The sequence below is a fragment of the Lytechinus variegatus genome, chromosome 9 (genome assembly GCF_018143015.1).
Source record: "Lytechinus variegatus isolate NC3 chromosome 9, Lvar_3.0, whole genome shotgun sequence".
Taxonomy (NCBI): Eukaryota; Metazoa; Echinodermata; class Echinoidea; order Temnopleuroida; family Toxopneustidae; genus Lytechinus; species Lytechinus variegatus.
Genome location: NC_054748.1, coordinates 15481827 through 15509598, shown reverse-complemented (window position 1 = coordinate 15509598; position 27772 = coordinate 15481827). Strand labels below are relative to the sequence as shown.

Below are 27772 nucleotides of genomic sequence, written 5' to 3'. Positions count from 1 at the left end.
TCTCAGTGCCGAATGTATGATGGGATACATGTAAATGGTGAAAATGGCGACTCTCTGTGCGATCTAACATATCTCAGCTTTATTACCTTAACAATGGAATCAAATTGAATTTCATCGTTTGGAGATGGGTAATTATGAGCTTACATTATTCATTTCGGGAATATGGTAAATTTAAAGAATCTATGCTCTATTAATCAATATTATATCTTGACGTTCCTTGTGTTAGCGCGAGCCTGACGCCGGGCCGAGCGCGAACAGAGTACAGACCGGTCAGACGCCGGACGAATTCCGGTTTGACTTTCAATGAAGGGCCAGGGGGTAGGGGGACGGGATGTGCATGGCCATGGCATTGGGCCTGTCTTAGAACCTACAAAAATAATTTGTGATCAAATGTAAACATGATAAATTTCTTTTAAAATAATTGCACTAGAAATTTTGGGCCAAATTTTGTTGATTATGTTCCTTACAAAAATTACAAAAATCTCTGAACATGTTGAAGTTTGAATTAAAAATTTGAGAGATAAAAAAATCTCTTGCCCATCTGTGTGTGTGTTGACTTTTGGAATTGATCCAATTATAACAAATCCTCGTTCTCGATAAGTCCTTTTTGTCTTTGAATAGGAATATGAAAAAGGGAGGAAAATAATTTATTAAAAAAAATGTGAAGTACTGAAGAAGAGCACAAATTGGAAGAGGCTGATGATGTTCAGATGTTGAAGAAAGGAGCAGGATCAAGAAGTAGATGAGGAGGACGAAGTTGAGAAGGAAAAACAAGAAAAAGACAAAATGTATATCGTATACTAATTAATTAACTCCTGTTTCGGTACCACGGGTGATGGTTTGTTTAGGCCTACCTGTAAGTTGGACAAGATGTGGGGGGCATTTCACAAAGACGTAAGTATGACTTAGAGTCGCACTTCAATGTCTAGTTGGGCGCGGTATCAAAGTATGGCCGCATTGGTCAGATCATGCCAACAGGATGCGCACTACTGCATATTGGTCAGTAAGTTTGTGCATTGCATATCATGTATGCGTTGGCATTTAAGTGCGACTTAAGTCGTACTTAAACCTTTGTGAAACACCCTCCTGGTCTGCATGGCATGATGTTCATGCATTGGAATAGGCCTAGTGCCTTTTCGTTACATTGGTACAGCACATAGCACAAGTAGCACAGTCTCAGTTTCGAATTTATCCTAGATAGGAAGACAACAAGATAGACCTGGAAACTTTACAGGAACAACAGTAGTTTTCCAATAGATGCCGTAGAAAGGCATAGATCTATAGGGAAATGGGTGGCTGCCTCACCCTCTTTGATTACTGCTAACCACTGCTGCTTCCACTTTTGATGAGAAAAGGAAAACTTGTGAATGAAAATTAACTTAGTGCGGAAGATATTGATCATCGTGGTAGTATAGAATCAATAAAGAAAATAATCTATTGTCTCATGATGTGGTAAACTGAAATTAACTTCTTCTGAATATACAGTAATCATCTTACCATTTTCTTGAAAGATGTGATTTAAAATACAAAAAAGATTATTCCAGGCATAGTTAACTTCGTCACTTCATCAGCTGGTGGGTGTTTCATAAAGCTGTTCGTAAGTTAAGAGCGCCTTTAAGAACGACTGGTGATCCTTTCTTGCGGTGAGTGGCATATTGAATTGGGGATGGTTTAGCATGTAAGAAAGGATCACCAGTCATTCTTAAAGGTGCTCTTGATTTACCAACAGCTTTATAAAATGGTCACCTGGAAGATGAGTTATTATTTTTTGTCCTTATTTATCTCTTTCTAGAATTGTAAGGAATGGCGGATAACTTGAGAGGAGGTGGTCCCTTTGCCTTGTGTTCCCTTCATTCTGCTGCAGTTGAAATACATGCTAATTTAGATCCTGCATTGGGTGCATACCAGAGACCTATTCTTGCCAGGCATTTAACGTTGGATGCTGCAAAGATGGAAAGTAAGTTATGGCCATCTAATAGCTGTATAGATAGTTTTCTATGATATGATGATGACAAGTTATCAAATCTGACAACTTTCCTGTTAATTGCTTCATGGAATAATCTGTGAGAAAATCTTAGGAATATAACAACATATGAAAAGTTTAGAGACTTTAAAACACATTCATTGTATTGTTAGTTTTGATACATTTTGTTGTGCAAAGTATGTCTATTTCCCTTATAAGTATTCATATTTCCATCCTCTTAACCACTTAGAGGCAATTTGCGAATTTGCGGTATATAATTATATAATTGTTATTATTTTTCATTTAGCATTTTGTAGACAATTAAGAACCCAGTGCTCTCCTCTCCATTCCACTGGTTAAAAGAGCTTTGTAGAGACATGCAATTTTCCCTAATGTATTTTGCACTATACAAAATGTTTCATTGATTATGATGATGATGTTGATGACGATGATGATGATGATGATGTTGATGGTGATGATGGTGATGATGATGATGATGATGATGATGATGGATGATGATAATTATGATGATGATGATGATGATGATGATGATGATGATGGATGATGATAATTATGAGGATGATGGATGATGATGATGATAATGAGGATGATGATGATGATAATGATGATGATGATGGATGATGATGATGATGATGGATGATGATGATGATGATGATGATGATGGATGATGATGATGGATGATGATGGATGATGATGTTGAGAATGATGATGAGCAGCATTTCTGTAGTGCATTTTAACAGTGAAAAACATTCAAAGATGTCAACTCCCATAATAATGATGCTATGTATGAATGTGAACATGTTTGTATCAAAGTTTTAAACCTTACCAACATGCTTTATTGTGCAGTAAAATGAATCTTGATGGTATTTCATGAAGCTCTTTTTAATTTACTCAATGGCTGGAACATTTCCTTGGGTGCTACATGTACGTCAGCTAGCTACATGGGGATCTTTAGCACAAGAAATGGTCATGCATCATTGTTGAATTAAGGTGTACATATAATAGCGGGCCCATTCAGAGAAAAATTTTCGGAACTGAAGTGGCTACCATGGGTAAATAATACCATCATCATTGTCATCAACATCATCATCCATCATCCATCATCATCCATCATCATCACCACCACCATCATCATCACCATCATCATCATTATGATCATCATCATAATCATCATCATCCATCACCATCATCAACATCATCATCATCTTTGTCATCATCCTCATTATCATCTTTGTCATCATCATTATCATCATTATTATTTTCACAAAAAGCTGTATGAAACACCCCCTGGCATCCACACCATTTCCCCATTTGACATAAAGATGTATGTTCTCATTGATGTCTTTTCTATCTTTTCTAGCAAATAATAATCATAATGAGGAGGGGTTGAAGCAACCTATTGGAGACGTTGAGAAATCAATGGAGTTTGATAAACGTAGTGAGGATGACAGTGATGACGAAGAGGTCTGGGAGTCAGTCAGTGAACTTGCCAGTGATGAAGGTTTGTATGGTTACATAAATACAGAAGCAGCTTCTGCTGGATTAGACACAACATTTCAGATTTGCCCCACCATTGTGCACAAAAAATATTGCCCATGAAACCTGACTGGATTAGCCGCTGCTCAGGAAATGCTCTAAGAGCTCAAGATGGACAAAGAAATAAAAAACTTTTTTTTCCAGTTTTATTAGCTTAACTGTTGAATGTCACTAAGCTCAACAAATCTTAGATATTTAACTGGCATAGTATCTCAAATTAGATAGAATTATTTTTGTTTTACATATGTACTCTTTCATTTTTATACACTGTACTTCTTTTTTGCTGTGATGTGGATTTTCACAATTTTCTGGCTCAGTGTCAGTGGGCCAGTGGCTTAGAAGATTTTTTTGTAAAACATAGATGTATTTCTATATAGGACATTGCGTCTTTTTTGTGTCAATAAAGTTGAAATCTAGAGACATTCCTACTCATTTCATTATCAACTGTTTCATTTTGTTTTATTTTATCTATTTCTATTTTTTTTTTCATTCTTGTATCCCTATCATTCCCTCAGAATATGTAACCGATGACGGTGAAGAAGAGGAAGAAGGAGGATTAGGAGAATTTGAGGAGGATGAAGAAGAAGATGATGACGACGATGAAGATGAAGGTAAATTTCTGTTTTTGTCCCGGTGAATGCACGGTCATCAACAGATTGTTTAGCTTTTTAATGAAATTGAATAAATTACTGATTAGATAGATTTGCCCATGTATGAGGTAAAATCTAAATGTTTTGTGGGTGTATAAGTTCAGCTTTAATCACGTGATTCATACATTAAAATAATCTATTCACTTAGGAAAACTGTTTCAACTATTAGCCGATTTTCAACTGGGCCCTGCTTAACATTTATTATTTCCCTTCTCCATTGAGAGCGCCTGACCAGAAGGTCCAATTTTTCAAGTCTTGCAGATTGAACCCACGATCTCCTGTTCATGAGGCGGGCACTCTACTACTGAGCCAACATGCTGGGTAACATGTAGGCCATCATACTTGTTTGTGACCTTGCGTTAAAGCACTGTACATATACATATAGCTCAGGGCAAGGGGTGAAGTGTAACTTCATGTACGGTGGCGTACTTTTGGGAACTACCATAAATTAAGAGGCCAATATATTCAGGCTTTAAAATTCAATCTCTGTGAAATAGATGAAGAGAAGGAGGTCGATGATGAGCAAGACAACAAGGAGGAAGAGTAGATCGAATAAGACAATGTGATGGATGATAGCGCTTTGTGTCATAGTTCAATTCTTTCAATCATTAATCTCTTTGAAATAGATGGAAAAGAGCATGTCGATGATGATGAAGAGGAGCATGTCGATGATGATGAAGAGGAGAGGGAAAGAGACAATGGGATGATGATGGCACTTTATGTCATAGTTAAATATATCAATTAATTCTTTAAATTCGTGAATCTCTTTGAAATCGATGAAGACGAGGATGTCAATGATGAGAACGATGACGACAATGAGGAGGAGATCGAGGAAGATAATGATGCTACTTTATGTTATACATGTAGTTCAATTTATAGTTTACTTCTTTTACTCATGAAATGCTTTGATATAGATGAAGAAGAGGATGATGATGAGGAGGACGATGATGACCAGGAGGAGGAGGAGGTCGAAGAAGGCAATGGGATGGACGATGGCACCGTATCCAGTGGAGATGAGGGAGGAGAGAAGTGTGCCATATGCCTTTGTTCGTTCAACAATCAAGAGGTCGGCTCACCTGAAAGCTGCGATCATACATTCTGCTTTGAGTGCATCTATGAATGGTCAAAGGTGAGTTCTTACCAGGACCCCATCGTACACAGCGATACAAGTAATCCAATCAATCTCAACTCTATGGAAATCCATCAACATCATAATTTTTTTCAATAGGAAAGGTGCACAATGTCCTTTGTAAAGAAACAGAAACATGCTTTTTTTTCCAGGTAATGATGAATATAAAATATACACGTATCTCGAAAACATAGAGAACAAACATGCATGATAGACGTTGACATTGATGGCTTTTCTTAGTTGTGGTTGATCGTTGAAAATTTGGTACTACAAAGATTGATAACTTGAAAACTATGCTTGGTTTGCTAATTTCTCAGAAATTAAATGCCAGAACCCTTTGATACATTTTTTTTTCGTATTTACGCAATAACACTTGGTTGGTCATTTTATTGGATCCTTTACAAACTCATTTTGGATTATTTAGCACAAAGGCATGTATCTTTAATATACAACCCCAGGAATGTGCTGTAATCTGATTGGTCCAAATCAGATCACATGATATTCAGCGAATTGCACTATGGGATCCAATATGCGCTATCCTGCACTCTGACGTCATACCAAATGTACTATGTTGCATTCTGAGGTCATACCATATGCACTATCCTGCACTCTGGTGTCAGAGCGCAGGATAGTGCGACGTCTGAAATTATCTAGAATTTAGATCAAATATAGAATTTGAGACAGCTCAGTAACATTGGGGAGGGGGGGGGGGGTGTTTAAAACAAACAATGCACGCATTCTTGTGCATGGAGGACCTAATTAATGAACTCTGTCCTCGACTCGCCAATGGATATACCATAATCGGTCCTGCGGACCTCGGTGTGGTATATCCATTGGCTCTTCTCGCACATCGTTCATTATTTGGCCCTGCATGCACGCGCTTACGTGCATTATTTGTATATTAATTCTTTTTCTTCAGAATGTGACAACGTGTCCAGTTGACCGAAGTGTGTTCACACTCATCCTAGTTCGAAATACTTTCCATGGGGAGATTGTGAGACAGATGGAAGTCAAAGCTCAAGAAGCCCTGGATGAAGACCAAGATCCAACATACTGCGAGGTATGGTATTGTGTATAGCCTCCGTTTCCCTACTTTCACATTTAATGCAAGGTGTGATTTCTTCAAAAATTGTTTAGTATCGGAGTGTGTAGTATGCACAAGGCTTTATCATTCTTATTTATTTGGCATTTGAAACAGTAGAATGTTGACATTATAAAGTATGACAGAATTACAGAACTAATAAAAGGGATCTCTCGCTGCAGTCCCGAAGTTGTTTTGAAGAAAAAAAAATTCCTGTAACCCATACTCCAAGGTTTCTAGGATAGGCAACGAGGAATGCTGTTGATTACAAATGTGGAGAAAATAAAAAAAAACTTTTACTTTTATGCCAGCACCCACTGGAAAGGGTCAAATGGTGTTTATTGACTACAGTAATTCAGATAACTTCATTTGACCCTGGCAGTCCAGTGGGTGCTAAATCTATACTCTGTTATGTGCATTATGTGTTGTATTACATTGTACCGATTTGATATACTTTTCATTGCCAAAATAAAATAATAATAGTAAAGAAAATAATGAATAATAAAGATAATGAATAATGAAGAACTAGAATAAGAACTCGCTGTTGCAAATTTTCGCCAATAAGTAATTGGCTTTCTCTGGCGAAGGACGAATATGATGAAGGGGAGGCCCGTTTAATGTTTGAGATTGCGCAGATTCTGTGTACCGTGGACTGTTTCCAGTGTGCAAAAGACCGGCTTGGAATCTGAACACGATTGGATGAATGAGAAGAATTTACATCAGTTTGTTATGAATAAGTATTTGTGTTTTTTGTAGGTCTGTGGAGAATGTGATCGAGAGGATCGTCTGCTTCTCTGTGATGAGTGTGATGCTGGATACCATTGTGAATGCCTCACCCCGCCACTCGTTCACATCCCTATTGAAGAATGGTATTGTCCAAATTGTGCAACACCTGACCATGAAGGTGAGTTGATTGGGGTCTTTCATTTTAGATTTGAGGGGGGGTTATATACATCACCAGCAGGGTGAGTTCTAAGGAGACTTCTCACCCCTCCACTTGTTCACATCCCTGTTGAAGAATGGTATTGTCCAAATTGTGCAACACCTGACCATGAAGGTGAGTTGATTGGGGTCTTTCATTTTAGATTTGAGGGGGGGGGGAGGTTATATACATCATCAGCAGGGTGAGTTCTAAGGAGACCTCTCACCCCTCCACTTGTTCACATCCCTTTTGAAGAATGGTATTGTCCAAATTGTGCAACACCTGACCATGAAGGTGAGTTGATTGGGGTCTTTCATTTTAGATTTGAGGGGGGGGGGGTTATATACATCATCAGCAGGGTGAGTTCTAAGGAGACCTCTCACCCCTCCACTTGTTCACATCCCTTTTGAAGAATGGTATTGTCCAAATTGTGCAACACCTGACCATGAAGGTGAGTTGATTTGGATCTTTCATTTTAGATTTGAGGGGGGGGGGGTTATTTACATCATCAGCAGGGTGAGTTCTAAGGAGACTTCTCACCCCTCCACTTGTTCACATCCCTTTTGAAGAATGGTATTGTCCAAATTGTGCAACACCTGACCATGAAGGTGAGTTGATTGGGGTCTTTCATTTTAGATTTGAGGGGGGTATTTAATGTACATCATTAGCAGGGTAAGTTCTAGGGAGACCTCTCACCCCTCCACTTATTCACATCCCTGTTGAAGAATGGTTTTGTCCAAATTGTGCAACACCTGACCACGAATGTGAGTGGATTGAGGTCTTGGGGGGGGGTGTTATTTTTGGGGGGGAGATTCATATGCGTGTGGAATTTGGTGATTCTGAAGTTCGACAAATTTTATATGCCGATGACATGACTTTGTTTGTTAGGAATGAAACATCAATTAAAAGAATACAGGACATATTCCAAGCTTTCCATGACTTAAGCGGTTTAAAGGTTAACATAGAAAAAACTAATATAATGAGGATAGGAAAAAACAGGAATGACCTGGGAACACTACCATTTGGTAATATTGTAACGGAAATGAAAATTTTAGGCGTATATTTTTCCTTGGATGTAAAGAGGATGGAAAACCTGAATTATAAGGAGATTTTGAGTAAAATAAAAAGGATTCTGGGATGGTGGAAACAGAGAGACGTGACAATAATGGGGAAAGTACATTTGCTTAAGACATATGCCTTGTCAAAACTGAATTATGTTTCGTCATCATTAGTTGTTCCAAAGTGGGTAGTAACAGAGATCAAGAAAATTTGTTTTGAATTTGTATGGAACGGAAAAGACAGAATTAAAAGAGACATTTGTTACCAGGACTACGGAAATGGCGGCTTAAGGATGATAGATTTTGATTTATTTGTGAAAACTCAAAGAGTAATGTGGTTAAAACGGTTGCTTTATGGGGAAAGAAATATAGGCTGGAAGCGTTATTTTGACTATAGCTTTAGAAAAGTGGGAGGTAGGTTTATTTCACTCTGTAATTATGATGTTAAATTATTAAATTTAAAAGCACCAGTGTTTTATTTTGATATGTTAAGGGCTTGGCAAGATATGGAGGAAAATCGGAATTTTAGTGCAGGAAAAGCTAATCCAATTTTTTTCAATAATAAAGATTATATTTTGAGAGGTAAAATGATTTTTGATGAAGACTTGTTTAAGAAAAATATTTATCTAGTAGGTCACATTCTCGAGGAAGAGCAGGTGAGAACAATCGATTATTTTCATAATTTAGGTTTGAGTGCTGAAAGTATCATGGAAATTTGGAAGTTAACTGATGTAATTTTGAAAAGCGGAAAATATAATGGGAATTTCCACCATTTATGCTCGAATGACGTACACAAGTACAATATCTCTTTGAAGATGTTTGGAAAGATAATTTTACTGAAAGATGTACCTTCTAGAAAGGTTTATGAAAATTTTGTAATAAATTTACAACATCTCTATACTTTACAAATAAGGGATGGCCACAATAATTTTGATGTCTCAAAAAAAGAAATCTCAGGAATATTTATAAGACCTAGAATCACAATAATCTTACCAAAAGTAAGAGAATTTCAATATAAATTACTTCATGGTGCAATATACACCAACGAACATTTGTTCAAATTTGGTTTTAAAAATACTAATATCTGTTCATTCTGTAAACATAACCTGGAATCTTATGAACATTTATTCTGGCTTTGTAATGATGTTAAAGCTTTATGGCAGAGGGTCATTGAAAAACTTAGTTTGATAAAGCTTCAAAATGCAGAGTGGAAAGATATACATGTGGGAATTAATGGATCCGATCTTGAAGTGAAATTTTGTAACACGGTAATCTTTTTAATGAAATATATCATTTTTAGATCAAGGTCAGAAGGTAGAGTTCCTACTCAAGAAGAGAGTATTCAGAGAGTCGTAGAATATCGAAATGAAGAAAAAGCAATAGCTATTAAAAGGAACAAGTTAGACAAGCATTTATTAAAATGGGAGAGAATGTACCGAAATGGCAGGACTGAGGGCGATATCCAGGTGTGATTTGGGAGAAAGTGACTGTGTAGGTGTGTGTGAGGGTGTATGTGTGTATGTGAGGGTGTGTGTATGTGTGTTTTGGGGGGAGGGATAATGAAGTTTTCCTTTGGGATGGGTGATTCTTTGGGATGTTTTTTTTTTTTTATTTATTTATTTTTTTTTTACTTGTCGATTTCTTTTTTTGATTTGCTTTGTCTTTGATGAGTGCAAGCCAAGTAATCTCATATAGTTTTAAATCATTGTTGAATATTTGATACATGAAAGGAAAAGTGTTAGGCATATTATATGTATTTTTTAAGGGGATCCTAGTGTCAGTATATCTATTTGTTAATTGGTTTGTTTTGGATTTGGGTCTACTTTGTTTTGTTCTTTCTTTGTATTCCATGTATAAATAGCCCTCCACAAATGTGCAAGGGAAGACTTTTTGATTGGGGCGGGGGGGGGGGGGGGGGGGGGGAAGGAGCGGTGTTTCAAACATTTTTATAACTGATTTCATTGTTTCTCCTTTAAGTTATATACCGTATGATTTATGCTGGTATTAAGTTAGTGAAAAATGTCCAAATATGAAATGTAAAATATTATGTGTTTTGAAATGTTAATTTGAAATGTTATATATTTTTGTTCATGGAATCAGAATAAAACAATATGAAAAAAAAAAAAAAAAAAGTTATCCACACCATTAGGTTGGGGGTTTTAACCCTATTTTAACTGGGCTTTTCAGACCGCGGGGGGGGGGGGGGGGGGGGGGTCAAATAGGTGTGATTGTTGTTTTTCAGCAGATATTTCATGATTTCACAAAGTTCAGTTTATGTGACTGTCCCAGATCTAGATTTAGGATGTTATAGTGACAATTAATCCTGATTTTACTTTTTCAATCTTTCATATTGTAAAAGTATTTGTAATTCGACTCTGTGCTTCAATAGAAGTATTTATCTAAATAAACCATTTTGAATTGAATTGAATTTCTGCAACTACATGTACTGTACTTTCTTTTATCTTTAATCTTGTGCAGATGAGAGCAGTGAAGAGGAGTATATTTCTAACTTGCGTCGTCCTGTGAGGAGGGTTAGGGAGCATGCACGTGCCATTGCTAGGACACAGGTAGCAGAGAGAGTCCTGTCGAGGGTTCGCCAAGCGAGGGAGCTGCGACGCATCGATGAGCAAGAACAGGTCTGACTAGACAACAACAATAATAATGTGGTTATTATAATGCTGCTAATACATACATTGTATATAAGCACATACAGGTTTATTATTACCTGGTCATCGGATTCAATCAAACATTTCTGCACACAAAGCATGCACATCCGTCACTCCCTGGGGAGTATTCCAGCCAGTCACTATGTAAGGCACACACAGTATACAAATAGCAAATAGGCATGAGTGCAATGGTGAGAGATTTCTCATGAGGTGAAAGAAAGATGCTCTAGCCAACGAGGCGTTAGCCGAGTTGAATAGAGCGTTTCTTTTTTTCACCAAATATGAAATCTCGCACCATTGCACGAATAAGAATATTAGCTATTTGTGTTGTACAAAGCCTCGGAATCTACCGAATATATGAAAAAACGAGTTTTTCCCTCCAGTAATCTATGAAAATGAAGCAAAAATATTGAAAGCGAAAAGCAAAATCCCACAAGTGCACGTGATCTTGGACAGCATTGCGCATTTAGCCAGCGGGCTGTACGCGCATTGTCACCTTATTCAATGAAATCGTATTGTGACGTCACCTCCTACAGCCGTGCAATTGTACATTTTGGATGGTACGTCTTGTGTGCAACGGTACAAATGTGTGACATTCAGCCTCCCATTTGATCGCGTACAACAAGCTAAGTAGGCGTTGTACAATACTGGACAAACTACAATGACTTTCATATCCTACCAAGTACCTATTTAGCATCGGGTTGGATATTTACAAAGTGTGGATTGGCCCCTTGCCAAAGGACACTAGGCTGCAGTGGATTTTAAACCCATGATCCTAGTATTATAAGGCGAGAGCCAGAACTACTACACCGCGGGTCTTCCAATTTTTCAACAACTGAAACTAAATCTTAATATGCTGTAAGATGATTTAGGGGTTTTTAGAATTCCAACTCATTATTTTTTTCCCACTACTATATGAACACCTTCTTTAAAGCCATGTTTTTCTTCAACTCTTATCTACCGAGTTATCTAGTGATGTTATTTAACAGACTCTGTGCTTCAAACATCTTTTGTTTATGCTTAGTTCTTACCATGTTTTCTTATTTGTAAACAACGCTATTGTCACTTTGAGTATTATTTTACATGGCGAAATGAATAAAATGAAAACAAACAAGTATCTCCTTTACAATGGTATAGGTTTTAATATTTTCTTTGTCTTTACAATCCATTCACAGACTGGTGCTGCTAGCACAAGTGCTCCGAGGGTACCCAAAGCACGGAGGAAAACGGTACGCAAACGAAAGACCACCAAGCGCAAGACCACCAAACGCAAGCGCAATACAACCAAAAGGAAGACGACTACGAGAAAGAAGAGGAAGTCCACGACAACCACAACGGCCTCCGGGACCAAGAAGAAGCGTAGGAAAACCAGACGCAAGAAACGAAAGGTGAGGCCACTTTGATAGGCATCGTGGTTTATTTTGTCACAATACTTCACAGTACTTCATTCAATTTTATATTCCACCCATAAGAATTTTGCTCTAGGACTCATCAAAAATAAATCAAACATGTTTACGCTTTACACATCATCCCTCCCCCTGTCTTCAGTCTGTATTTATACTTTGTATGATGGTATTCGATTGCAGCATGTGAAAGGCCAATGGCCTCTGCATGCTTCCCATATTCTTTGTATATGTCTTTTTTGATAGATAGATATATTTGAATCTATTTGTTTTTACAAGAATTGGAAATAAATGAATGAATCATCATTGGCGGTGATGGAACTTTCATGTTCCACTGGTCACTTCGGCCGGTAGTGTCATACTAACACATAAATGATTTTGACTACATACTAAATAGGAGGTCATCGCCACTTGTTATGTTCCATCTTTCACCATCACAGTGACGGTTGCGCAAGATCTAGTTGCGCGTACGCAGATGCAGGTTTATGCACGCACTAGCAATAAATCTTTACGAAAATAAAAGTGCATTGGTCCTCAATTGTTTCACTGTGAAGGCAAATTCCCTTTTGAGGTCTGTTCTATTCTGTTCTATTTCGTTTTGAGAAAATTACCACAGTCAGGTTGGCGATTATGTTTAATTTCAACAATGGTACATGTTATGATTTAGGTTCGGAGGACCTCTGTTGGAGCTCGTACTGCCCGACCCTCGGTAGCCAAGACTATACGTCGCAGGATAGCTGGTAAACTGAACCTGGTCAAACCTAAGGTTGGGTCCATGATGCCCGATATCAAACAAAAAGGAGAGCACAGCTTGCTGTTGAAGCGTCATGAGATTGGCGTCGCTTCCCTGTCCCTCACCGGAAGCGAACATCTGTTTGACCCAAGGTATGCATCATCAACATCAAATCTTAGCCAGGGTTAAGTTTTTGAAAAGCATGAACTGTAGAACCAGGGGGGGGGGGATTTACACGGGGTGTGGGGTTATTTCAACCCTGAAAAGCTCAGAATAACTTGTAAAAAAAAGACTGGAAAGTCCTCATTCATTGCAATGTTAAAGATTATCCAATGTTGAAGATTTAGGCATTACTGTAGGTTGTGAAAGGTATCTCCAGAAAAATGAAATATTATTTTTTTTGTATGGACTGTTACAGGTGTGTAAAGTAATACAACGGTGGCGATAACATCAACATAAATCTTAACCATGGTTAAGATATTGAAATCTTGTAGCTTTAGAATTATAAGGACCTATATTTCATGAATCTTTGACAGGAAGACAATAATAATAGTAGCAAATTTTTATATAGCGCTTTTCCCAGAATGGCTCAAAGCGCTTTACAGCATATTATTACCTCAGTCATTGGATTCATTTCAATCCCGCACGAAAACTGCACAATTTCCACTCCCTGGGGAGCAGCGTTCTCGCCAGAAAAAAATTCACCCATGTCGGGGACTTGTGCTGCCATTCCTAGGGGGTGGGTGCGGGAGGGGGGTTCACCCCTATCGCGTGGAGCGCGGAAGCGATGGCCTTTTCATCAAATAGAGACGCTAAGGAAGCCCCATTGTGGCGTATTTTTAAGCCCACACAAATGCACATAAATGCACAGATACTTGCCATTCAGTCCAAAGAAAGAGAAGTGCAGCTTTCAAGCTTATGAATTGTCTCTTCCTATTCATTGTAACTCTACTTTAAGTACCTATGTATCACGCGTGTCATGGTGTGTGTGTGAGGGTGTGTGTGTATGTGTGTTGTGTTTGTATTGTAACATGTGTTTTCTTTTCCTTGTTTTGGGGGACTATGACTTACAAGTTTTTTAACTTTCATATTAGTCTCCAATTTCATTCATTACATTAAATTGCGATTGTTGCATGTTACTTTGTATATATTTTATGATTTTATGATTGAAATAAATTGAATTGAATTGAATTGAAAAAATGAATGGTAAATATTTTCGAGAAAAGGGAAATCACAAAATGCATTCAATTTGGAACAAAACAGCGTTCATGATTGAGGGTCATGTGATATGTAATGGAGTTGGTCAATAGAGTCGAGACGCGTCATCCAACTTAATTCGCTGAGCTAGCTGAGCGCATGCGTGTGGCTTTCGTGCACATACACAAATGCAAAATATATCACGGACACTTCCTAGTGATTTACGACTGTGTGTTCCAACACCAAACAACGTAATGGCGTGTAGATCGACATGTAAGTTTTGTGTGAGTCTGTGATCTGACGTTTCACCATGGAGCATAGCCGGTGTGATGTGTGGGGCAAACGGGGGAATAGGCAACGGAACGACCGTACCGTGCCGTCATATGCCCGCAATAGCAGCCGCGAGCTAGCTGGGCGCCTTGCCACTTTCCTAGCCGTAGTAGGCCTGTAAGTGGTCTTAAGTTGGTGGGACTTCGGCGCAACCCGATAAATGAAGTTGATATCACTAAGATGAGTTCATGGAGTGTATTATTTTTTTCTGAATATTTCCATTTAATTTTTCCACGCATGTCGCTGAAATTTTACGCATGGTTCCACTTGGTCTCCATTTCTGCACGCATGGTGTTTGAACCATGCGTATAATACACTGGCGAGAACGCTGCTGGGGAGCATTATACACCTTGCATTCATTGCATCCTCATTATGGCACGGGCAAATTCAAACATGCAATATCCTTGCATCCTACCGGATACCAATTTAGCACCTGGGTCGAGAGTGGCAATGTATGAATTAACGCCTTGCCAAAGGACACTAGACCGCGGGGGGATTCGAACACACAACCCTGTCAAGATATTCAAGTTTGACTGATAATTTGACATGAGTTTCTGTTTCTTCTCTTTCTCTGTCTTTGTCTGTCTGTCTCTGTCCTTCTGTCTCTATTTCTCTCTTTCTCTTTTACCATTATAGTGGTTATGATGAGTCACCTGTGACCAGAGGACCAGGTGCTCAGAGTGCCCCAACTCCAGCAAGGTAAGTCTATTAATTACACTTATCTTTGCATGGCATGAGTGGACGCTAAGAAAAGTTTAAAGCTAAGTTAAATTTCTGGTATAGAAATTATATTTTGATTGGAATGGTTGGAAGCAATTCTAGAGTTTTCTTTGCATGTTAGAATCTTAATGTCATACACAAAATTTAAATTGATATGATTCAGCCTTGATTGAATATATATTGATTGCAATACCACATGCTTTTCCAGGCATAGCTAACACAGGAAACAATATGTGGGACCACACTATTAATGGGTGGGCATTTATCAGTAATCTTCATTTGCTCATTTCTCCGTAATTTTCAAAAAATTGTTCTTGTCAGATATCATTTATTTATGGTTTTATAATTCTGTAAGTCTTGTTCAATTCTAAGAACACTTTGCTACCAGTACCAGAGTTTATCTTGAATTATGTCAGGAAAAAATTCATGGGGCTCGGGCGATTTCGCCCCTAAATACTGAAAACAGCCCTAGAAACTTGAATAAGTGCCCTCAAAATCCCCATTCATTGCAATGTAAAGTTTATTCAATATTGAAGATTCAATGATAATAGTATATTAATTTGTAAAGTGCAGAAACTATGTGTATATATTTTTCTGCGTTGTTATTGAGAGCTACTGAAATGCTTGGAAAAAAATTAGGAAAGGGAAAGAAATAAACAAGGTATGGAAATTAATGGAAAAAGGTTTTTATCTAAGTTTGAACATATCTACTGATGGGATCGAGTCTAATTACTTATGCCAAGGCATTCCATAATTTTGGGTCTGCGCAGGCAAATGCACGATCTCCCCAAGTTATCTTTGTATTATGAGTGGGGATGTGAAGGAGCGAATTATCATTAGAACTGCACGGTTTGTGAGTGTGTCTGTGAACTTTGGTGTGTAAAAGCTCAGAAATGTAGCTAGGAGCTTGGCCTTGTATACATGTAAAAAAATCCAGGCAGTAATTGGTGAAAAGAAGCCCTCAAAAATAAATGAGTATAATAATATGAACATTTGTAATGCGCCGATATCCATCATGAAAAGATGCTCATGGTGCAATAAAGATTAGAACAATAAAGGAAAAGGAAAAAGAAAGGAAGATAGAAAACCTACTAAAAAGAGGAGGCGAGTAATAATTACCTAAAAGCTTGTGTGAATAACCAGGTTTTCAGAGAACTTTTGAAAGTGGTGAGACAAGAAACAATGCGGATTTCTTTTGGAAGTTTAATCCATAGGAATGGCCCAGCATGTTGAAATGATCAATCCCTCCGTGAATTATGAGATTGAGGTACAGCGAGTAAGACTGAACTAGAAGACCTAAGGTTAAGAATAGGATTGTAAGGAGTAATTAAAGAAGAATTATTTTTTTTGCCTGAACTATATATGTATTGTGTATTTTTCGCAGACTCTCTACCTCTAGCGCATCTACCAGCAGCGGGCCGTTGGACCTACTAGGCAGTATTATGCAAGGTCAGAACATTTTGCACATGAAGAGCGAGAACATCACCATTCATAAAGATGGCACACTAAGTTCAGCAAAGAAGAAACCAGGTAAGAATGATGATGGTAATACATAATGATAAAGTAATTCATTTTGCAATCGTATCCAACTCATTAGTTGCTCAAGGCACTCTTAATAATAGTAATAATATGCAGCATTTATATAGCGCTTAATACAACTGTTTCTAAGCACTGCATACTTTAAACCACAGCCTTCGCACGGCTACTCTGATCGGGCGCATGAAGCATTCAAGGAATTCCATTCTACCGGGTACCCATTTACTACACCTGGGTCGAGAGTGGCAAATGAAGATAAATGCCTTGCCAAAGGACGTTAGGGCTGCGGTGGGATTTGAACCCCGGACTGTGTGGTTCACAATCCGAAGACTCATCCACTGAGCCACAACGCCTCTACAAGTATTACACTACACTCTTATATTGGTTCCTTGAATTTGCTTCGGCGACAGTTGCTCCGCTCTAAATTCCACGCAGGCACGCACTTATCGAATGACCAACTTCAACCCTTGGTTTAACCCTAAATAGACTGGGCTATTTCGACGCCTAAGAAGACTGGGGGGGGGGCTGATTCAGCCTCCCCTTATGATCTCGGCCGTCGATCGCGCGATCGCAACGAAAATTGGCACACGCGTTACCCATGGCATTATCTACAAAACTATAACATCAAATTCTGCAAAAATCTCATGTCTCATTAATCATGCTAATTTATGCGTAAAATCATAAGTTTGCTCTAATTAATAAAATAATGCTCCTGAAATGCTAATTTTTGTTTCACATACTCTAGATAGGAATCTGATCATATTGATTTAAAAAAATTTCAAAATAACATTTATTTTCTTATGTATTCTATTGTTTTCTAAATTTCTTTTGTATTTTTCTGTTTTTCAACTTTTTGTTTTTTATTGTTTTTTCAATGGAAATTGTCAGGGACTTTATTTTGACCATAAAAAAGATCAAACTAATTGATTTTAAGCATTAAAAGGAAAAATAATGATACATTTATGAATTTTGGCTAAGAACACTATTTGCATTGGATTTGTACACAAATTCACGTTTTTGAGTAATTTTGGGTCTGCATGCACTTACGAAATGTTGCATGATTTTGGAACCGCGTACCCGGGGGTCACAATTTTGGTCTCAAAAGTTGCGCGAGACTTGAAAGTAAAAAGTCAGCGAGCGACGCGGTCAAAAAATTTCGCGCGGCATATTTTGCTCCAGTCCATTAGGCTTCTGATTTCAATGCTCACAGCTTTTTGAGAATTTACTTTTTTTGGCCAGGGGTGGGTGGAGAATAGTGTGCAAATAATAAAGATGTTTATGATAATAGGCATTTTATAGCTCCATCTATTATCCTATTCTCAGGCACACTCAAGCAAAATTTAAAGGTAAATGCTAGTTTTGGTTGTGATATCAAAATAAGTTTGTACAGAATCCAATAAAATGACCACCAAAGTGTCTGTTTGTATGAATAAAACGCATGTGCCAAAGGATTCTGGAAGAAATTGTGTAATTGCTGAGAAATCAGCAAATAAGCACAGGATTCGGGTAGAGCGTCTGGCCCGACGCTTAAAGCAATAATTAGGGGAAGGTGGGGTAAGTTGTGACAGTTTTTGCTTTTTGCATGTTAGAATTGATATGATTAATAATCTTGCCGAAATAAGTACCTTGCCTTGAAATTTAATTCTTCTGAAATATTTTCCACCTACATATAACTTTCTATCCCCACACTGAAAGTCATTGTGACCTTTGAAAAAAACGATGTCAAATGGCTCAACTTGCCCCATATATGGGGTAAGTTTGAGCCACCTTCTGGGGTAAGTTGAGCCACAAAAACTATGTACAAAATGTATGAGGAGAGAACCAGCATGTCAATTTTTTGTTTAAAGTCTTTTCACTTGCTAATTCTCTATAAATACTAACATCCTTTAAAAGGAAAAGAGCATTCATGTAAATTTGCTCCTTTCAGCCAACATTTCAATCGATTTTTATGGTTTGTTTGTTCTTAAGATACATTACCATAGGAATTACCATGACTCAACTTGCCCCATGCTGTTTGGCTCAACTTACCCCGTTCCGAACTTTGTGTGATAATTTTGTATCCACACATTTATTATGCATCCATCATATAAAAGACTATGACAAGAATGAAGATCCTTACCTGGACTAATAATGCTGTTTTCATGTCTTCATTATATTTAAAGACAGGTGTGTTTATAAAGCACTTATCTATTTCACACTCTGTTTTACTTTTTTGGATGAAATTCATATTTTTCCCTCTAAAACACTACTTTTTGTTTCAAAGTTGAAAACAATATGGTGGGGTTGGGGTTATGCTATGGGTTTTAAAGTTTTAAATTCTATAAAAATAGGTATATTTATTACCCCTGAATTTTTATAGAAATCAACGACTATATGACTATTGTGCATCAGTAAATGAATACATATATGTTTAAGAGTGAATAAAAAATTATTAAAATTTGTGTGTCGTCTCATTTTCTTTCATTTCTCCTTATGCAGATGAGAAGTCGACTGCTAAGAGATCTCCAAAGAAGACAGCTCATAGATCCTCAACTTCATCCACTACTAGTCATAAATACAACTCAGAGAAAGAAAGCTCGAAACCTGTGACAGATGTGACCTCTCAGCATCGAAGGTCATCTGAAGGTCATGCTCAAGGTCACGGCCAAGGTCAAAAGACTTCTGATACTTGGAGAAGCGGGATGCAGTCGTTGAGCGGGGAAGCATCGCAAAATATTCACCATGGTATTAAAGACGATGATTTGGAGCCTGTGCTTATGGATATTGATGATGACGATGATGATGATAGAGATTTGAATTTCATGAGCAAGGGGAAGGAGTCGTTTATAGGCAGCAGTGTTGGTAGGATGCAACAAAGTCATGGCACGAACAGCCACTCAGAATCCTTGAGAACTAAAGCAGATTGTCAAGTGGATGAGCCGTGCTTGCAGAATATACCTCTTCAGCCAAATGAAGGACAGGAGAGCCAGGGCATGGATGATAATGGAAATGATGAAAGCGATGGTGACGTTGGTTACCATGGTAACAGCGATGACCAGGAGGGTGATGGAGGATACGAGCAGGATGGCGGGGAGGAGGATCAGGGCGATCAGGAGGAGAATCCAATCAACAATAACAATAATAATGATGGAGAAGAGGATGGTGGAGATGGAGATGATGGTGATGAAGGCGAGGATGGTGATGGAGATGAAGGGGAAGGAGGAGACGATGAAGAGGAGGAGGAGGAGGCAGAGGAGGAAGAGGCAGAGGAGGAGGAGGCAGAAGGAGAAGAAGCGGAAGCAGAAGATGCACCTCTTGATGCTGAGGAGGATCAAGAACTCTACGCTGATCTTGAGTATACAGACAAAAAGAATGACGGACAGACGGAAGAAGAGGACCGTCCTGCCAGAGAGGTAGCAGAAGAGGAGGTGAACATAAAGAATGCTGCACCAGATGACGGGGTAGTCAGTCAACAAATAGAAGATGCTGGCAGTCAGGATGATGGCTGTGAGGATGAAAATGAAAAAGGGGAGGAAAGTGAGGAAGAGCAGTTAGCAGAAGAGCAAGAAGAGGAAGAGGGTGATGTAGAAGAGGAGCAGGAAGTGGATGAAGAGGAGGAGGAGGTGGAGGAAGAAGTTGAGGAGGAAAAACAAGGAGAAGAAGAAGAACAACATAATGAGGAGTTAAAAAATAACGTTGATCAGGAGGAAACTGAAGAAGGAAATGCAGGAGAGGATGAGGGAGAAGAAGCAGAAAAAGTGGAGGAACAAAAAGGAGATGATGAAGAAGAGGATGGAGAAGCAGAAGAGATAGGTGATGGACAAGAGGAGTCAACCGTTACTGCAGAGAAAAGCAGTGATAGGACTAGTTCTAGACCTTTGATTGGTGAACTGGAATGTGAGGATATTTCTGATGAAGACAATGTTCCGGAAGATGACGGGCAACAAGGAAGTGAATCCGATGAAGAAGGTATGATCATAGAGACAAGCGATGGCCGTGTGATTGAAGCCAAGCCAAAAGCTAAGGACTCCAGGAAAGAGCAGAGGACAGAACCTGTCGAGAGTCATCAAACTCCTGTAGAGGAGACAGAGTCTGCTGTGAAACATGGTGCATCATCCGCAGAGGAAGGTGAAGTAAAAACAGATGATGAATCAAAGAAGGGGAAGAAAGCGCGTGGCAAACGGAAGCGCAAGAAACGCAACCGGGATAAACGGAACGTTGTTGTGGATCCTCGCAAGTCCATCTCGCTGCATCCGCAGTTGCCAGCCGACAGGTTGCCAACGCGTGGTGACGAGCCTTCGGGGCGCAGGGAAGGCAGTCGCGAAGCTTTTGGTGACCTTAGACAGGTTATTCAGGTTAAGCGAGACACGCCATACACTGCTGAAGAACTTAGGAGATATCATGAAGAATGCTGGGAGGAGTACAACCGTCGACGGGATGAGAGGAGGGTAGAACGTGTGGGCGCTGCTTGGGACCAGTATACCTATGATCAGTATGCGTACTATGAAGCTTGGAGGAGTATGGGTGGCGAGTTTGCCACTGGGAGACCTTGGGGTTTACATGTACAGCGTGATCGATCCCCCATCTATGACCGCAGGAAAAATGGGGAACCGCAAGCGTTTGATCCCCGACTTGAAACGCAAAGACAAAGCGCGAGGAAGGACAATGAAAGAGGGAAGGAGGAGGGATCGCGGAAATCCAGTGAAAAAAAGACAAAGTCTGAGAGTGATAAAGGTCGTAAGGATCAACCAACTAAAAAAGAAAGCAGTAGATCACAGAAGGATGATAAAGACAAAGTAAAGAAAGAAAAGACTAAGAGTAAAGGACATATTCATGAAAATTCTGCTCGTGATAAAAATGGTAGGGAGCGAGATGGTGGGGAAAAGGACAAGAAGTCTCGTGACAAAGAAAAAGAAAAGGAAAAGGACAGAGTTAGTCGCAATAAGCATGGACATGATAGAGATAAAGATCAAAGCAGGCAAAAGGAAAGAGAAAGGAGCCGGGAAAGAGATCGAAGTCGGAAGGATCGTGAGCATCGAAGTAGAGAAAGGGATAAACACAGAAGTCGCGACAGAGAGCGTAGTCGGGATCGGGGTAGAGATAAGCACCATAAAAGAGGTAGCGAACGTGAACATAGTAGAAGCAAAGAGGATCATGGTCGAAGCAGGCACAGGTCGCGTAGTCGAGATCGTGAAAGGAGTCGGAAGCGAGATAGGAGCAGTGAAAGCGACCGTGTTTCATCAAAAGACAGGAGGAGAGATAGGTCGAGGGATAGGGGCCGAGATAGAAGTCGCGAAAAGGCAGCACATAGAGATCATGATAAGTCTAAAGATAGGGAAAGGACTAGGGAAATTGTCAAAAAGACTGAGGAAAGAAAGTCTATATCCTCTGTTAAAGTCCCTCAGAGAAAGGAACGTGGTAAGGTTACCGTTGATGCTTCTGGAGTTCGTAAAATCTTGTTAGGAGAGAAAGCCAAGCCAAAGGAGCCTAAAAAGGTTGTTGAGAAACCTATACCAGTAACTGCTAAAGTGGAGAAAGTTAAAGTCAAGAAGGTCAAGAAAGAGAAGACAGGAGCCGAGGGCAAAGTGGAAAAGAAAGGAAAGAAAACAAAGTTGAAGGGCGAGAAGAAGGTAACTAAAGGTAAAAAGAAGAAGGTAGTTTCTAAGCGACCGCTGTCTTTCGATGTGGATGAAATTTCAACACCAACCAAAAAGAAAAAGGCTCCGGCTCCTGTTGAGCAAGCACAGAAGGCTGAAGACATTGTTCTGAAGCCACCAAGTCCTTTGAAATTTGATGATGATGATGCTGATGACATGATGCCTGTGCCTTCTACCACACGTAGCGGGTCCTGCAGTCCTGACCTTTACATTGATATCGCTGCTCCGGACAGCGATCTATCAAGGACAGTCACAGAGCCTTCAAAGCCGCTGCCAAAGCCCAAATCACCAGCGGATGTTGCAGTTGCTGATAGCAGTCATCTTGAGACAGATATGTACGATCCCTTCAACCCAACTGCATCTCCTCCATCAGGTATCAAGTCTCCATCACCAATCGTATCGGAAGCGTCGCCTCTCCACGATACCGCCACGTCTTCATCCGTGGAGGTGTTCAAACGGGCTGCAACCCCTCCTCCGGAAGTGCCTCCGAACCCGACATCCACCACGGACGTCTCCAGCTCGGACATGGCCACCAACCCACCTCAGCAGGGCATGACCAACGAAGACCGTCTCATGCTGGCATCCCAAGCCAGCCAGCAGATCACCAAGATCCTCAACCAGCTGGCTACCGTTCCAGTCGCCAAGCCGAGAGTCTCGCCGGAGTCGCCCATCGAGCAAACCATGTCTTCAGCTTCCATCGAGCTTGGGCTTTCCCCGGAGCATGTAGGTGGGTCGAGCATCTCTGTCAGCTCCCTGGGATCGGAGAAGAACTACAAAGTGGATCCGATCATCCCGCAGGACAATATTGGGGATGTGCAGGAGGATGACATAGAGATGTCAGCCGTTGACCTTTACAACAAGAACAGTAGAGACAGGGTGAGTAACATTTATTTTCAAAGATCATATGTGACCTGCCACCTCAAAACCAATACTAAGTCACCCAAAATGAGTTGCGAGATATTCCAAATGTTTGAAAAGTGCATTCTAAGCTTTAAAATGGTATATGACTTGTCAAAACTGGTCAAAAGTAAACCTGTCGAGTACTTCATTGAATGCAGAAGAAATTCAGCGAGAGCTTTAAAAGAAAGGCGCCAAAGAAGAAAAAAGGTTTGCAGTTTTGGGTTCACTCTAGAATGAGATATGCAAAGCAGTCTGGCAAAATAGTGTGAAATCAAATTATCAACTTTAAATGTTGGCTGTATGAGGAAGAATAAGTACACATTGTAAATATCAGTTTTGCGGTTTCTGTTATTGTCTCACCTGCGAAGCAAAGTGAGACTATAGGCGCCGCTTTTCCGACGGCGGCGGCGACGGCGGCGGCGGCGGCGGCGTCAACATCAAATCTTAACCTGAGGTTAAGTTTTTGAAATGACATCATAACTTAGAAAGTATATGGACCTAGTTCATGAAACTTGGCCATGAGGTTAATCAAGTATTACTGAACATCCTATTAGAGTTTCATGTCACATGACCAAGGTCAAAGGTCATTTAGGGTCAATGAACTTAGACCATGTTGGAGGAATCAACATCGAAATCTTAACCTGTGGTTAAGTTTTTGAAATGTCATCATAACTTAGAAAATATATGGACCTAGTTCATGAAACTTGGACATAAGGTTAATCAAGTATCGCTGAACATCCTGCATGAGTTTCACGTCACATGACCAAGGTCAAAGGTCATTTAGGGTCAATGAACTTTGGCCGAATTGGGGATATCTGTTGAATTCCCATCATAACTTTGAAAGTTTATGGATCTGATTCATGAAACTTGGACATAATAGTAATCAAGCATCACTGAAAATTTTGTGCAAGTTTCAGGTCTCATGATTAAGGTCAAAGGTCATTTAGGGTCAATGAACTTTGGCCGAATCGGGGGTATCTGTTGAATTACCATCATAACTTTGATAGTTTATTGGTCTAGTTCATTAAACTTGGACATTAGAGTAATCAAGTATCACTGAACATCCTGTGCACGTTTCAGGTCACATGACCAAGGTCAAAGGTCAATGAACTTTGGCCGAATTGGGTGTATCTGTTGAATTACCATCATAACTTTGAAAGTTTACGGATCTGATTCATGAAACTTGTACATAAGAGTAATCAAGTATCACTGAATATCCTGTTTGAGTTTCAGGTCACATGATCAAGGTCAAAGTTCATGTAAGGTCAATGAACTTTGGCCATGTTGGGTTTTTTTGGTGAATAACCATCATATCTCTGTAAGTTTATTGGTCTAGTTCATAAAAAGTGGACATAAGAGTAACCATGTATCACTGAACATCTTGTGCGAGTTAGAGTAGTATTCAAAGTCAGCACTGCTGCTATATTGAACCGCGTGATGCAGGTGAGACGGCCAGAGGCATTCCACTTGTATAGATTTAGAGCCTATTTCTAATTTCCTGCATCAATGAGCGTAGTTAAGTTGTATAATACATTTACTCTCATTCCTATATTTTTTTCCTCCAGTATTTGAAGAAGCTCTATCATCAAGAGAGGGTCGTTGAGGAAGTGAAGTTAGCCATCAAACCTCACTATCAACGTAAGGTCATCAATAAAGAAGATTATAAAGAGATCCTCAGAAAATCAGTCAATCAGGTAATTACTTCCATTACATTAATTATTTGTTCTCACTTTATGATGATAATGGTGATGATAAAAATGAAAATAGAAATGATGGTGATGATGAAGATGATAATAGTAATAGTGAAAATGATGATGATAATGATGAGGATGATGGTGATGGTGATGATGATAGTGATGAGGATGATGATAGTGATGAGGATGATGATAGTGATGATGATAGTGATCATGATGAGGATGATGATAGTGATGAGGATGATGATAGTGATAATGATAGTGATCATGATGAGGATGATGATAGTGATGATGATGATGATAGTGATCATGATGATGATGGTGATGATAGTGATGATGAGGAGGATGATGATAGTGATGATGAGGATGATGATAGTGATGATGATGATGATGATAGTGATGATGATGAGGGTTAGGATGATTGTAAGGATGAGGATGATGAAGGTGATATTGATGATGATTAGGATGATGACAATATGAACAGCAATGATATTTTAATTTCTAGAGTTTGCGCTCCATCCAAAGATGCCCATGGCACCAGCTTAGCACCATTTCTCTACTGTATAAACAACCAACAAACATACACAAATCTCTTGAAATTATTATTCTGTTTCCACTTGGAATATTTCGTACCAAACAAGGTCTAGAAGAGTTGTAGCATAAAACAAATGATTCATGTCCTCATTAATTCATTATACGATCTTACCGCTCCTGTTGAGGCTGCATTCAATCCATGCACTCTCGGACCAGCAGCTCTGTGCAAAGGGTTGACCATGGTGTCAACTCTTAATTAGATGTATCATGTAATGAATAAAAATTCAGATTGAAAACTTTGAACCTTGACTGATCCATTTTCCCTATCAGGTTTGCCATAGCAAGACTGGAGAGATCAACCCAGTCAAGATCCGCCGCCTCATCGACGGCTACGTCAAGAAAGTCCAGCACAAGAACAAGAAACCTGGCGACAAACTGGGCAAGTTAAGTGGAGGGTCCGCAGGAAAGACGACCTTCAAGTCATCCTCGAAGGGATCTAGCAAAAGCTCTAGCAAGAGCGGCAGCAAGACCACCAGGGAGCCGGCTAGCGCTTCGAAGCTGATCGAAAAAGGGAGAAGTCTTGGGCTGAAGTCGAAGTAAAAACAGTTTTACAAATTCAAAATAGTGGCAGTAGTAACTTTGGCCAGTGCTTCGAGGATGGTTGGGGAGGAAAATGTCTTGGGCTCGAGTCAGAGTTAAAAAAAATCAAGTCATAAAAGTTCACAATAGTGGTGATAAAACTATCGGTTTGTTGCTTTCAGGATGATCGGAAAAGGGAGAAGTCTTGAACTCAAATCAAAGTAAAAAAACAGATATACTAATTCACAAAATTATTGGTCAGTGCTTTGAGAGGATGATTGAGGCTTTGGACTCAAAGTCAAAATAAAAAGGTATTCATAATTGTAAAATTGCCAAGTACTTTTTATTGACAGCTTCTGATACAGGCCCCTATTCAGAGTGACCTGGTTATTTTGCATCGTCCTATCCGCTACGTGTGCATCGAAAAGCATTTGATTAGAAATTAGGGTGGAAGACATTTTCTTTTTTACTGTTCCGTCAACATTTAGGGGGCCTCTTCATAAAAGATGTACATGTACGATCATTTTAACTTTGCACTTAGGTTACTACCATGGTAACGGGGATCAACAGCCAATCACAATCAAGGATTCCATGGTTGTTACATGTACCATAATGGAAAAGCTACCACCATCTCAAGTGTTTGTGAAACAGGCCCCCGTTCATTTGGACCTATTTCTGACATCTTGCCATGTGGACCAGTGAATTGAACCCTAACTTGTTACATTTTGTCATTGAGAGCACTTTATATTGATCAATGGCTAATGTAATGCTGCCTTGGCAGACAATGTTAAAGGTAAAAGAAAGTAGTTGCAGCAAACGATTATTTCATGAGAAAGTCTTTTAAATCAGTGTTAGATGCCAACTCATTATCATAGATCGAGTTCTGGTACATTGAAATAAACTTATATTTGTGAAATCATGAAATCTTAGCTGAAAACAAAAAAAAATTATGATCACTAACACAAAACGGCATATGTGGGACAGTGTATTAATATTTTTTGAAAAATACCCAACATTTCAAAGAATTCTGTTTTATTTTGCTCCTTGGCAATTACTCTTTTTTTTCTTGAGTCATTTGGCACATATTTTTTTATTTTTACATGCAAACACTTTGGTGGTCATTTTATTGGATTGAACTCATTTTGAGATCGTAACCACATCTGGTATTTATCTTTAATCATGAAAGAAAAACATGGGCGCTGTTTCACAAAAAAAAATCATAGCCAGAAAAATGCTACAAAACCATGACAAGATTTGCTAGTATCAAATACTTTGATTTTAGAGGTTTGTAAAAGAAATAGAAATTAATGATCGATAACCAGGGTTTCGTAACACAAAGATTAGTGATCAATCATACGCTTGACTTTCACGAATGCAATCAATCACAAAAAAGTTCTACGATGATTGCTAGGCTTTGTGCAAAGGGGGCAATACCTGCCATGACTTGCTGTATAAAGTGCTCTGTTGAATGTGAATGATATGTC

The 27772-nt window shown here is 39.2% G+C and overlaps 1 protein-coding gene across 1 annotated transcript; it reads left to right on the top strand.

Annotated features, from left to right (window-relative positions):
* The first annotated feature begins 19 nt into the window (after positions 1 to 19).
* On the top strand, positions 20 to 26580 carry LOC121421050 (PHD and RING finger domain-containing protein 1-like). Its single transcript, XM_041615649.1, has 15 exons — positions 20 to 128; positions 1793 to 1957; positions 3345 to 3485; positions 4036 to 4131; positions 5085 to 5299; positions 6219 to 6359; positions 7137 to 7284; positions 10839 to 10996; positions 12202 to 12414; positions 13097 to 13314; positions 15326 to 15388; positions 16794 to 16939; positions 19424 to 23457; positions 25047 to 25175; positions 26040 to 26580. The coding sequence occupies exons 2-15, from the start codon at positions 1804 to 1806 to the stop codon at positions 26307 to 26309; spliced, it is 6126 nt and encodes a 2041-aa protein (XP_041471583.1). The 5' UTR covers positions 20 to 128; positions 1793 to 1803; the 3' UTR covers positions 26310 to 26580.
* The last annotated feature ends 1192 nt before the right edge of the window (positions 26581 to 27772 follow it).